This window comes from Conger conger, chromosome 14, assembly GCF_963514075.1.
Source record: "Conger conger chromosome 14, fConCon1.1, whole genome shotgun sequence".
Lineage (NCBI taxonomy): Eukaryota > Metazoa > Chordata > Actinopteri > Anguilliformes > Congridae > Conger > Conger conger.
In genome coordinates this window covers 30,898,050-30,912,511 of record NC_083773.1, presented here as the reverse complement: position 1 = coordinate 30,912,511, position 14,462 = coordinate 30,898,050, and the positions used below count along the sequence as shown (strand labels likewise).

General features: G+C 42.9%; 1 protein-coding gene across 3 annotated transcripts; it reads left to right on the top strand.

The window, feature by feature from the left end:
- Positions 1-1,377: 1,377 nt before the first annotated feature.
- cfap100 (cilia and flagella associated protein 100) lies at positions 1,378-13,649 on the top strand. 3 transcript variants are annotated; one of them, XM_061220629.1, is made up of 15 exons: positions 1,378-1,555; positions 3,326-3,386; positions 4,625-4,731; positions 5,162-5,339; positions 6,827-6,894; positions 7,678-7,841; positions 8,156-8,236; positions 8,577-8,755; positions 9,427-9,553; positions 9,799-9,844; positions 10,093-10,247; positions 10,861-10,996; positions 11,578-11,780; positions 12,628-12,721; positions 13,280-13,649. In XM_061220629.1, the coding sequence occupies exons 2-15, from the start codon at positions 3,347-3,349 to the stop codon at positions 13,391-13,393; spliced, it is 1,692 nt and encodes a 563-aa protein (XP_061076613.1). In that variant the 5' UTR covers positions 1,378-1,555; positions 3,326-3,346; the 3' UTR covers positions 13,394-13,649. The 3 variants fall into 3 exon arrangements, with proteins under 3 accessions (XP_061076613.1, XP_061076612.1, XP_061076614.1); XM_061220628.1 differs by lacking the exon at positions 1,378-1,555 and adding an exon at positions 2,180-2,453; XM_061220630.1 differs by lacking the exon at positions 1,378-1,555 and adding an exon at positions 2,492-2,603.
- The last annotated feature ends 813 nt before the right edge of the window (positions 13,650-14,462 follow it).

Below are 14,462 nucleotides of genomic sequence, written 5' to 3'. Positions count from 1 at the left end.
ATTCTTAACAAAGAACAAAGACGTCTGAGAAAGCCATCTTATTAGCCTGCACAAAGCACAAACTCCTGAAAGACCGTAACTTTTGGTACACACCATTATGCACCATTACAAATAAGCCTATATTTTAATTTGATTTGTGGACCAATAAAAAAAGAAATGCATTCTCCGCATGTACTGCTTAGTGAGACAGCTCTCAGTGAGGTACACTCACAACCTACTCATAACCAGAGCCAATCCAATCATCAGATCATATGTATAGTAGGATCAGATCATATACATGCAGAACAAGCTGACATTAAAGCCATTGCCAGCTGACTGGTTTCAGTAGGCATCGTGACTATGTCTGATTGCACACCAGTAGACCCCTCTGGTCAATAGGGCACCTTCTAGAACAAACTGCTCTTCTTAAGGTTATGTTCCACCAAAAACATCTTTGGTCCTCCAGATCATTTCAGAGGTACATACTTCAATTATCATGAGGTATGGACTTGAAAAGATACATTGTGACAAAGAAATGTAAATGATCTTATTTGCATACTTTATTCAAGATGGCTGATATTACTCATTACAAATGTGAACATTTTTGAAGCAGTCTATAATCTGAACCAAGTAAGATATCGTTATAATTCTTTCAGATTCTAAATACGACATGTTTGACGATTGTTTTGAGGCACTTTTTTTATCACCAGTACCCAAGAGTAATTTTTCTTGAAATTTCAGATTTTCCAAGAAGAAAAATGAAGAAATCTCAGAACCTTAAGTGTCCTTCTCTGACCCGATTCCAAGGTCAACTGGAGTATCATGGAGTGAAAGGAAGCAAAGGACATCCTGTGTTTTGGAGGGAAGTCCATGTCTGTCAACAAAATGCTTATGAATACAAAAGGACATATATAGAGTATGTTTGTGGGGGTACATTTTTATTAAAACCATAGTCGATATTAAGCCTCTCTCTGTGCCACTTATAGGATCCCATGCACTGCAGTTCCTCTTTCTGTTTGTGCGGTGGTTAATGTTTAGCAATGTGCAATGGCAGAGAGAGACAGTAATGTCAGACCTGTTTGACAGTCAGTTTTTTCCCCCATTCATGTTGTAAGAATCAAGTGCAGTCAGAGTATGGTCAGGCCAAGTCCCCTTATTTGATGTATTAACACTGACTAGATTGTGAAATCTATGGTCAGGTCTTCTTGCAACACAACTGTTGGCCAGAGCAGTTGGCTAATGCTACCCTTACAATGGAGCAATGATCAGTACAGTGGAGTGAGCATGCATTTGGAAGCAGGGTGAGGGGGTTTGGTGGCTCGGCCGGGACCATAGGGCTTAGGAAACCACATTCTCTCTACCCCACTGGGCTCTTGTGACAGTGGCATAGCAGAGGACTGGCTGTTGTGAAGCACATCCTAGTTTTTAGTGTTGCATTCAGTTGGGTGAAGATGCAACTATTCTCTGAAAAATGACCATTTGATTAAGTGGCCTTTTCATTTTCAATTTCAATTTAATCTCACAGGATATGCAATTTCATTTCTTTTTTTTTCATTGCCAGAAAATATAAATAAAGGTAGGCGTTCAAAATAAATTCATGGGTATAATGTATTGGCTACGTTCCAAATGACACAAGGTGACTTTTAAAATATGTTTTTATAATACTACGTATTATAATACACTATGGTTTTCATTATCTTAATCAATCATATTAGGTGCCTTATATCAGTACATGTGTTAATTGGAGATGATTGGAGAAAGCAACGTCTTGAATACAATAAAAGACCTAAAGCAATGATCTGGTCTGCTAGTTATGCTTCAGCCCTAAGGGTGAAGAATTTTGTCAACGACTGAAATGCTCCACCCTGATGCAGTAGGCCTAGTTGTCTGTTTTTAATAAAAAGTAAGCAAAAGTGCTTGTTATTGAAAAGGTCCAATGTTGAGGGCCAGGAACAGGTAGGCTGTCCTCTGTAGCACGATAAGCAGATTCAACCGTGCGATTTCACAAGCGTTAGCCTACACTGGAAACCATGTAGATACTGGCAGCCATCCTAAAACACAGTATGACATGCAATTGTGGAGTAATTAATTTTGCATCTGACGGCTGCAAACACGGCTGCACTGAAATTGGAACATTTAACAAAGTTAAGAACCGATGTGTCAGCTGCAGTCATATTACAGGTCAACTTTTCCTTTGGGAAATTCTCGCATGTCTGTGTGTACCTCCGAGAAAAGAGCTACTAATCTCTTCAGCCATTACAAACGAACTTTCCCTATCGTTCAAGCACTGCGCTGCCATCTATCGGCATTAGGATGACAAAGAACCCGTGGAAGACGTTGCCAGGGTAGCAGAATACAAACAGGGTTCTTAGTTCCAAATTGATACGAAAGAATCGTTTCAAGATACACGTGCTTTACATCTTAAGAACAGCTAAATAGGTAGCGGATCTACTTCCTCTCACAAGACGAGTAAGGTAAGACCATTCTGAAATGTGGTTTCAGCCACCCAAAGATAAAACTGGAATCTTATATGAAATGGGTGTAATTATCCCGACTCGTGGAAACAAATACAGACAATCGAAGTTAAATAAAGTTTTTGAGTAGGCTATATAGTCCAGCTACAGGTAATTACAGCTTGTGTGACTGAGTTTACGCAATCAACTGTGCATTTCACTTTAAATACATTTTAAAACATACCATTATGCAACGTACTCTTTTGGCTATTGCCATTCTGGGCCTGACGTTCAAATAATAATTGTTAGAAATAGGCTTACTGGCAAACAGGACTTTCCGCATTTGATGAGTTTAAATTTGCCTAGCATTTGCATTACGTAATCTGTGATTTACTAGATGTTGTAAAAGTTCCCACTCAGTGTTCTCTACTCGTACAATTTTACATTACATGACCCCATATCTCTCAAATGTGCAGCCTAAACTCGTTTAGAAAGGATTCAAATACTCTTGTTTAGCGGCATATGAGACCAGACAGGCAATAAAGCAAGCAATGTTTTGTTTTGAATTACTATTTAAGAAGTCAATTTGTACTATAGTTACACTGTACTTTATACCAATTGTCATTGCTTGTTTGAATGTTATTTTGGTATGGGGCAGCTTATAGCCTAGTGGCCAAGTTGCTCGACTGGGACCTGGAAGACTTGTGGTTCTAGCCCCAGTGTAGCCACAATATGATCAGTGCAGCTGTTGGGCCCATGAGCAAGGGCCTTAACCCTACATTGCTCCAGTAAGGACTGGCCTCTGTGTTGTGGAATCAACTGTTTGTCACTTTGGATAAAAGCATCAGCTAAATATGAATGTAATGCCTGTAATGTAATTGACCCACCAACAGTGTTCTACAGAGCGAAAGAAAATGCAGGCAGGCCCTTCAACTGAATCCCAGTTGGTCTCAGGTAACATGTTAATTTGTCATTGTCCATCCGGTCACTATGCTACTGTATGTATACTATGTTAGCTTTTGTTCCACCTGATCAAAAAGTAGCTGCCTTCCCATTTGCGGGACTCATAGATAGTATGTAACACAGCCCTTGAATATATGACATTCTTAAAATATTTGCAAGCTGCGTACTGAAGCATGTCTGGGCTTAGTCATGCTCATAAATCATCTGTCATGTGCAAATTTTGTGCCATAGCTTACATATAGATAACCCAACAAAGTTAATAATACTCTTAAAAAAAGCTTCATTCCATAAAATGTGTTCTCAGAGATTTACTGCACAGTGATCCAATATACACACTTAGTGAGCACTTTATTAGGTATTTATTACCTTTGGTGTTGTGTGTTCAGAGATGCTCTTCTGCATACCACTGTTGTAATGTGTGGTTATTTGCATTACTGTCACCTTCCTGTCAGCTTTGACCAGTCTGGTCCATCTCCACTGACCTCTCTCATTAACAAAGCGATTTTGCCCACAGAACTGCTAGTCATTGGATTTTTTTGCTTTTCACACCATTCTCTACAAACTCTAGAGACTGTTGTGTGTGAAAATCCCAGGAGTTATTTAAACCACACTGTCTGGCACCAACAATCATTCCCTGGTCAAATCACATTTCTTCCCCATTCTGACATTTGGTCTGAAAAACAGCTGAACATCCATATCTGCTTGTATGCATTTACCAGTTGCTGATGAAATATTTGCATTAACAAGCTGGTGTACAGGTGTACACCAAACTTATAAAACTAGAATTTAGGACATCCTTTTAGTTTAATAGGACACAGAGGTGTACTGCAATAATGCCAGCCATATTTTGACTTGTTCTTTGAATATGATATGCATATTCTAGCTTATACTGCATGCTCATTACTTTTTGACATACAGTATTTACATTTAATATTTATTCATGTAACACTTTTGCCATCAATGCAGTAAAGGCATTAAGGCTAAAGAATATAATGTGCAAATAACCAGCCTTAAACTAGGGTGAGAGAATTTTGTGTATTTAAAAAAATAAATAAAATAGCATGTAGGTCATGTGGGACTGCTAACTGCTCCTTTCGGCTGTTAAATGGAGAGTTTAAGTGGCTGATCTGCAGGCTGTGGAACGTCGTGCCACAAGCTGGATGTGGACAAGAGGAGGACACTTCCATCTGGCTTTGGACAAAAGTGCGAGTGTGTTTGTGTGTGAACAGTGGCGGAGAGCGATGAGGAGGACTCTGGGAGCAGGAACCCCTTCAGGCTGCCAGCCGACAGCAACATCTTCGTTCTCAAGAAGCAGGAACGAGAGCGCAAGAAGCTGGTGGGTCTGAGTTACCGCTGTTCAGCTCAACAAAGTCTACCATCTATGTAAACGTACTTACAATGACTTCCTGAATGTAGTTACTTAATATAGTTCATTTTTAAAAATAAATTATATTTATGGTATTCTCATGCCTAGCATACTTTGTATTCTCTTACTAGAAAACCGGAGGAGTAATTTTGGTTTTAATTGTAAAAGTGCACACATGGTTGGTTGTGGTAGGTTAAAACATTTGAATGGCTAAGGCTGCATTCTAATAAGGGGTGGCGGGGTTACAGAATATATAACAGAATATATAAAATTGGGACATGTATGGAACATGGGCTCTTAACGTTTAGGAACTAGAAGTAACGATAGCACATGATTGGAGATCTCCAGAAGTGTAATGTCAGGTTGAAGGCTGAGGCAGTGGACCCCTCTCATACCATAGGAACAGCAGAAGAAGCTGAAGATGAAGGTTCATGAGAGGGGCCTCTACGTGACGCGGAGGAAGGCCAAGCAGGCGGAGCTGTGGTGTGAGCTGAGGGCGGGCCGGGAGGAGGATGCGGCCAATGAGAAGGCCATGGAGCTCAGAGACAACTCCGCCTGGAAGGTGGCAATGATCAAAGGTAGGGATACAACACGGACCCTGCTTCACACAGCACCCTGTACCCAAATCACATCTTAAACACACATACTACACCTGCTTTACACCAACTTAACCAACTCACATCTTAAACACACATACTACACCTGCTTTACACCAACTTAACCAACTCACATCTTAAACACACATACTACACCTGTTTTACACCAACTTAACCAACTCACATCTTAAACACACATACTACACCTGCTTTACACCAACTTAACCAACTCACATCTTAAACACACATACTACACCTGCTTTACACCACCCCCTTAACCAGCTCACATCTTAAACACATACTGCACCTTCTTTACACTGCACCCTGTACCCAACTCACATCTTAAACACATACTGCACCCTGTACCCAACTCACATCTTAAACACATACTGCACCTTCTTTACACTGCGCCCTGTACCCAACTCACATCTTAAACACATACTGCACCTTCTTTACACCAACTTAACCAACTCATATCTTAAACACATACTGCACCTTCTTCACACAGCACCCTGTACCCAACTCGCATCTTAAACACATACTGCACCTTCTTTACACTGCGCCCTGTACCCAACTCACATCTTAAACACATACTGCACCTTCTTTACACCAACTTAACCAACTCATATCTTAAACACATACTGCACCTTCTTCACACAGCACACACTGTACCCAACTCAAATCTTAAACACACATACTGCACCTGGTTGTAAAATCCGTGCACTGTATCGAAGGCACATCTTAGAAATGGATACTGCACCTAGTTTCATACAGTGCACACATCTTAAACACAGATACTGCACCTGGTTGGACATAGCATGCTGTGTATGTAATGCACATCTTCAACCTGGATACTGCCCCTAGTTTCACACAGCACACACTGTACCCAACTTACATCTTAAACACAGATACTGCACCTGGTTGGACATGCACTTTATTAAATGCAAACCTTCATAATTCTGGGAATTATCCTATGGCTGGGCATCCATCTTTGGGGAGGCAGGATCCAGATGCCGGTTTCATAAACAGGGATCACAGTCTGAAATTACCCCAGGTGAGGAGTGGGCCAATGGGAATCTTACATGACCAATGGCAGTGTAATAGAAAGAAAAATCTCATGAATTGATCTGAATGGAGTGAATTTGTTTTAAAACTCATAAGTGGTTATTGTCAATGAGTATGAAGGATGATGCCCTTTTCCTCTCATTACGTATTTATCTCAATAACGATCATGATCGTGTTTTTTGGGGAAAAGGGCTGGCCGCTGCTCGAGTAGCTCCCGGCTGTATTACCTTTTCTCGGAAACCGGTTTGTAGCCACTGCATCTGATAACACAGCAATTTGTTGAAACGGTACAAAGCCAAACTAAAGCGATCGGGCCCAGTGGACCTCAATGGCTGCAGTGGCCCATCCCTCCTGTAAACCCTCAGCCCTGTGCAAAGCCTAATCAATCCCCCGTTTCTCCTCAGATCGCAACATTGAGAAAGAGAGCATCAATGAGTTTGTCAGCAAGAAACGGGAGATGTTTCTCTTGGAGGTAAGGAAGATTACTCTGACATTTAATACCCACATAAGTCTTAGCCATGCGTGCTCTGCATCACAGCTCACAAAACCTTTCACTCAAAAAGTAAAACAGCAGAACTACTGGGGCGGACAATGTGGCATTACAATTATAAAACCTTACACTCCCACAAAAAAAACATAAATTAATATTAATTAAATAACTCGCCCTATAAAGCTAGAAATAGCTGTACCGGTGGGTAAGAGAGCAACAGTTTATTGCAGGAGGCAAAATAAAAACATCTTTCAGTTCTTGAGTTTCCTTAGATTTAATAAGACGCTGTTTTTATATGTGGGAAGCAGAACAGTACAGTGTGTACCATCCAAACAGAGTGGGACTTGTTTGAAACACCATACACCTCCCACTGCACTGCAAGGCTTCCTGTATTTTTCCTGCAAAAATGCCCATAAAGTCCAGCAGCGAGTCAGTCGTTGGCCTGTCCCCCGCTGGCACACCTGGGTTTGTGAGAGGCTCGAACGCGTTTCTTCCAGATGTTGCGTTTCCTCCTCTGACGGCAGGTCTGATGAAGGAACTTCTGTACAGAATGCTTCCCTGTACCATCTTCTCCTGGGTTTGGCTGGAGAACACAGTAGGTAACAGGAGCAGGTAACTGAGTGCAGCAAAAGGCACTGAACCCAGGGAGAATATCAAAGCCATGCACATGTGGCTGACGATCCTCTCCTGAGCATTCGCATCGATCAATGCCCCATTCTCCTGTTTGACCTTTGACCCTTCACCCCCTGCCTCCATTTCCCCCAGTACGCCCTGGCCGTGAAGCGAGAGGAAATGGGTCAGCTGGAGGAAGCAGCCACTGTGGAGGAGAAGAAACTGGCGCGGGCTGCCAAGCTCCTGGAGAAGGACTCCATCATGTTCGACGAGTTCCTCAAGGAGAGCGACAAGAGCTCAGTGGAGGCCATAAAAATGTACCTAAAGCCAGTCCAGAGAAGTTCTTAATTCCTCTCAGGTTCATCTATTTCAGTCAAGCTGATTGCCAGTCAGGCTGCCATTAAACTGATTTAGTCTAGATACTTACTCAGTAAAAGAGGTGGTCCGGGTAGTCTAATGGAACAAAATCCTCCTTCATAGCTGATTGGCCAATGCCACACAATTTTGATTTGAAAATCTGAGAATCGGTTGGCACTACAAAATTCTGCTTTTCTGGTCTGCTGTAGAGAGGGCGATGTCATGTCTTATGACTGGTGACATCCTATTGTTTTTGATTACTGTGCATCTACAGTGCTGAGCAAGAGTCCAAAATCAAACAGGAGAAGGTTTCAGAAATCAAGAGGATTACAGCCAAAATGGTGGCCATTAAAAGGTAAGCACTTCATTTTTTGTCACTTTGTAATATAATAATAATAACAGTAATAATAATAATGGACTATCAATCAAACTTCTTGGACATATGACTTCACAAGGGCCAGTAAAAAATGAAATGCATAGAAGGAATAGAATGAACGTAGCATAAATGGCAGAGCATAAGAAGCAAGCACCTCTAAAACTGTAAAACTGTAAATCACATTAAATGTGAAATGCATACTGACAAACGCGAGATATAACAGACAGACAGGTGGGTCTCAATAAAGCCTTGACCTAAGGGTGAACAGACAGCGGTGTACAGTAGGGCTGCACTCTGACGGTGTGCGGGTTACCTGCAGCGACATTTCCAAATACGAGGACACCCTGAAGGAGTACTCCATGTACAAGGACTTTCTGTTCAAGCTGTCGCCGCCTGAGTGGCAGCAGGAGCAGCTGGCTCGGAGAAAGACCATGCAGAAGGCCCTTCCCACCATCGCAGAGAAGGACAAGAGCAAGAACACGGGGCAGCAAGAGAAACGTGTGTATTACAGCCGTCATTAAAGTCGTGCAGTGGCTTCAGCCCGTTCCTACTATAGCACCTTAGCATTTCAAATCGCTAGAAAGCTACCGCACTCCACAAGCAGAGCTCATTGTTATGAATCGTGTGGTGAACGCTATATAGGCAACTTATTTTGGCACTATGTGAGTTTGTTTGGTTGGCAGAGAGCAAATTGATAACAGACATGGCTAGCTGACACCTGGTAAAATGAGGTGGTTTAAGGAAATGGCCTACCTTTGCATTTCCTTTATACCACTGTTTTATATTAGTTTGATGCACTGCATTACTCCACCAACCAGTAGCCAATAGGCATACCATGCTATGTCCTTCTAATGTAGAACTGCAGAAGCTATACAGGGTTCCCCTGACTACTGGGGAAATGACACGTTCTAGTTGTGGCGAGAAAGAGTGTTAGCACACCTGTCGGGGGCACTCCACCCTTTGGATGAAATAAATGCTAAACCCCAGTCAGAGGTATTGGTTCACAGAGGTTGCTGTCCATCAGATGAAACCAAATCAAGATCAAACCAAACTGTGGTCATTAAAGATTACACTGAACTTAAACAGACAGTTGAAGTGTTAACTTTATTCAGGTAGAATACAAATAAAAATGTCACTGTCTCCTGCTTGGTTTCCTCTCTTGTGGACAGGGGCAGAGTCCCGGGCCTCCACTACCAAGAAGGAGCTGCCAGCCCTCAGAAGGGCATCCAGGCACAGCATCAGCTTTAAACCAGCGGCCCAAACAGGCAGCCAACCAGGCAAACAAAGTCCTAAACCGTGAGTGTGACACCTGTGCCATTTCTCAGCCTGGCAGCAGCTGCAGCAGGGCTGCTTATCACAGTTAGATAAAGTGTCTTACTTCACACAAGTAAAAGAACTCTGAGTTAGATGTCTAACTTATGATTCAGAGATTAAATCAATGGATATATATTCCTTTTTGCTATATTTATTCAACCAACCAAAACAGAAGCAGATTTGAATGAAAAGCTGGTGATTCATTCAGCTTCATTGCTGTCTTTCAGGAGTATGGAACCGAAGACCGAGGATGTCAGTTTGTCCGATTATGAGGCAAGTCTTTCGATAGTTGGGTGTGGCGCGCTGTAGCTGACAAGAATAACGAATAGAAGCATGTGTCTTCATACACCGTGTACCTGAAAGTCTACTCTTAATCTCTTATGAACCGGTTTGAAATCACCAATGCACTGCATTTTATTAGTCAGCCTGGATAGGAGCGCTTGCTGAATGTGTATGTATGTAAAAGTACAATGTGCCGAGACAAGACAACCTTGGAGTACTTTTTTTGGCACGTCCTACAGGAGGAACCAGCGATGTTCTTCACAGACCCCCAGCAGCTGTTGGACCTGCTGACAGACCTGGAGGAGCAGAACCTGTCCCTGATCCAGAACTCTCGCGAGACCGAGGAGTCTCTGGAGGAGCTGCGGCTGGTCCTGGACCAAACGCGCAAGAGAATGTGAGTGCCTGGGACGGTTCAGCCCATTTGAATTATTCATATTTTCAAATCTAATTTTAGTTTTAGTTTTATTCACAAGCCTGCGCAGCAACACCAGCTCTGTTTGACCTATTTTATCATTTATATTACCATGATATTTTACTGGGCTTGATTTTTGCATCGCTTTGCATTTTGTTCTGCATGTGTGTGAGGAATGCTGGTATTAAAAACTCAGTGGACATGTTCTATATACAGGCCACGTTTTCGGTTTTAATGTCCTGTCACCACATAATAAAATCCCTGACAGAGGAAAGTTATGAATTTAATTTACATTTAGGTATACATGGCACAGGCCCCGGAAGTCTGACCATTGATATATAAAACTTAGTTAGTTAGACACTAGTTAGTGCATCTAGTTGGTGTGCTTGTCAAATTCCCAGACTCACCAAAAGACACATTTGATTTGACAGAAATCAAGCAGAAAAGACAGTATAAATGCAAACAAACAAAGGCAGAGAGATGATTAATCCTCCTAAGAAATTAGTGTCAGAAAAGGTACTCACCCATTTTCCATCCTCTCTGCATTGGATCGGCCGGTCGGTCCCGTGCCGCCTCTCACCCCCGACGCTCCCAGGGAGAAGGAGACGGAGCAGCTGGTGCAGCAGATCGACAGCATGACCCACAACATCCAGCAGGAGCACGAGCGCGCCAGCCAGCTGGAGATCAAGGCCCGGCTCTTCTCCTACGGAAAGTACAAGGAGGACGACCAGGTACGCCAGCCTGGCAGCCGACAATAACAAGGCAAATAACAAGATTCAAAATGTGAGGTTTATATACTTTGATTATATTATCTCTGCCATTCAGCCTGTTAGGCATGTTGGGTAGAAAAGCCGTTTCATGAAGGGATAATCAGCCACACAGGTTATAATGGATGTGAGAATGCAGTCTGGGAATGCCTGATCTAGATCCCAGCCGTCAACATCTACGGACTGCCCTGAGGATTTCAGTCGATCTAAATGATCCATCGTAGTCTCAGGCTGATGGGAGATGAAACATGGGACACTACTACAGGTTTTGAAACGTGTACAGATTTGGCATGCATCTTGTAGGTTTTTTCCTTTTCTTAACGTTTAATGCATGGTAAATTTGCCTGTGCATATTAGCAAACCACAAGTTTTGAAAGGTGTATAGTTTCGGCGTGCGTCGTGTAGGTTTGTTTCCTTTTTTTAACGTTTTACGCAAGGTAGATTTGCCCGTACATGTTAACATACTCCGGGTGATTCTGGATTAGGGTGGCCTGTACGTGCTAGCAGCTCTCTCACCGGCTCCATCTCTCTCCCGGTCCTCTCAGAACAGCATGCTGGACTCCCTGGGGCACAAGGTGGAGGAGGTGTACCGTAGCTGCATTGGGGACAGCGAGGGGAACCTCAGCACGCTGCAGATGCTGACGGCCATCGAGGGCCGGCTGGGGGAGGTGCTGGAGAACGTGGACGCCATCCCGCACGAGCGTGTGCTGATGGCCGAGAAGGCCAAGGAGAAGGAGCGCCGCGTCAGGTTCTGCTCGCCGACAAGCGCCTCCGTTATTCTGCCGTGCGCATGAAGGCTCTCGACCACAGGGCTAAATACGTGCCTGGGTGTTCAAGCTGCCCACATGAGTGCAGTCTAACATTCGGGGCAGCAGAACTGCAATTACTATGTATGAGTATTTTAAATATATACATTACATTACATTAATGACATGCTCTTATCCAGAGCAACGTACAGTTGATTAGACTGAGCTGGAGAAAATCCTCTTCTGGAGCAATGCAGGGTTAAGGGCCTTGCTCAAGGGCCCAACGGCTGTGCGGATCTTATAGTGGCTACACCGAACCACCGACCTTGCGGGTCCCAGTCATGTACCTTAACCACTATGCTAATATACCACACACAAAAAAAAAGAACACATTTTTTGGCAGAGCACAAGTTTAAGAATAAGACCACTGAAAAGCTCTTTCATGGTAAATTACTATTTTAGCAGATATAACCACTCCCAGTTAAACCTAGTGAAATAAACATTTACATAAAGAAATAATACTCTGGTGGTATGAACTCTGCTGGAGGTGAAATGAATAAACGCATTGTTATTGCAGATAGCCGAGAATAATGATTATACAGTCTCAATACGGCCCCAAAAGGGAATTCTAGCAGGCATATTAGAGGCTTAGCAACCTAATACCTGCTTAGCAACTGTCCAGCCAGCTGGAGGTGGAGGTATGTTGCAGTACTGTGACGTTAAGGTGGAGTTAAGGTGGAGTTAAGGTGGAGTTAAGGTGGAGTTAAGGTGGACTTAAGGTGGACTTAAGGTGGACTTAAGGTGACGTTAAGGTGGAGTTAAGCTGAAGGCGGTGCTGTGTGTCCACAGACTGAGGGAGGAGAAGATAAATCAGCAGAAGAAGCACCAGGAGGAGAGGCTGCGGAAGGCCCTGGAGAGAGCGCAGGCAGACATCTCCAAAACTGTGAGTGAGCGTTCCCACACAGGTGTGGCATTCAAACACAGGACGGGCAACCACTGGTCATCAGGGTACCCTGCGGGCTGCGGGGGGGCACCTTCCTGTGGAGACTCTGTCTGAGTGAAGACAGGGCTCTGTGCTCTGAAATAGGACCCAGACTGCGGTCGACAGTCAGGCACGGAGCCGGTGCTTGTGTCATATCGGGCACCAGCGCCCTCATGTGGTCAATCTGCTGCCTGCAATCTGCTAGCAACACACACAAATCCAACGGAACATTCCAAATAGGTTGGGGGGAAGAAAACAGGTGAAACACTATCAATATATAAACAATAAAAAAAAAATAATACCTTATTCTTCGTAAATGAGGGACACAAAGGTACGAAATTGCAAATTAATCATTTTTCAGATCACAATTGAGCTGGAAGTTCCATAACTCATTAACAAATTAAAACTAAATTTGACAGTTATCAAATTTATTTGCAGCATAACAATATCATCTTTTAAAAACAACACTGCATTAAGTATTTCTCAAAAGCTGAAACTATTGTGCCATTTTTTTTCCAGAAAGGGAAGAAGTTGATGACTCGCTCTCAGCCCCCTGAGCGCAAAAAGAAGGAAGCCCCAAGCACTGACATGGCAGACCAAGATAGAGAGGAGCATCTCTACTTCTTTACTTAGTGCCAAATCATCTTCCCATCAGGCTGTGCGCCACCCCTCCAGGGGCACACTTCCCCTTTCTGCCTCCCCTTCCGCACAAGCAATTCTGTCTGCTGTCTGTAGCACCCCACCCCAGTCCTCGATATAATCATCTCGACTATCAAGAACCGGAGACCAAACCGGTTCCATGGATTCCTATGGGAGCTGCTCAATGGTGCATGAAGCCAGTTCATGGAGGCTGCATTTTTTTGGCACTGGGTACAAAAACATAAAATAAAATAAAAGAGGGGGGGGGGGGTAGAGGTGGAAAAATAAGCATTAGAATTTAGAAGTACTGTCTAAAATACTAAAGTTACCACTGGAGTTTGCTAGCTTCAGGGGGAATGCCAGTCCCTGGTTCCCACAGCACCCTGCTCCCAAGCTCTCAGCAACCAGAGGCAGGAGCCATACTTATGCGCTAGCCTATGTGTTAGATTGAAATTTTCACAATAAACCATGTATTATACAATGTTCAATAATTTATGTGGTAAAAAAACTAAAACACAGTAGGAGGATCTGATTCGGTATCTAGGGTACTGTTTACCATACATTTGATAAGGACATCATGCACTGAAGAGCAATAAAGACCAGTCATTTCAGCTCTTATGCAGTTGCTTCTTTGGTAAATGTATCTCTGGCCAAATAATCATTAAACCATAAAAGGCCAAACATATGATGCAGATGACACGCAACTAGACCCGATATGCAAAAGTATATTTCAAATGTAAATCAAAAAAGCAAAAATGAGAAATTAACAGAAATCAAGGACTAATATTTGAACAGTGATTGAAAATGTTTGTGTGGGAATGTTTTTGTTGGCCCTGTACTCCAGCACACTGGATGTGAAGTGAAATGAAATGGAGGTTTAACTGCAGACTGCGACCTTTCATTTGTGAGTATTTACATTCATAGCAGGTATCCATGTAGGAATTAAAGCCCTTTGGCCTCATATTAAGTTTCATTTTTAATCCACTGTGCTGGGGTATAGCCAAAACAAAAATGGTCTCACTGTCCCAATACTTTTGCATTTAACTACATTACAAATTACTGA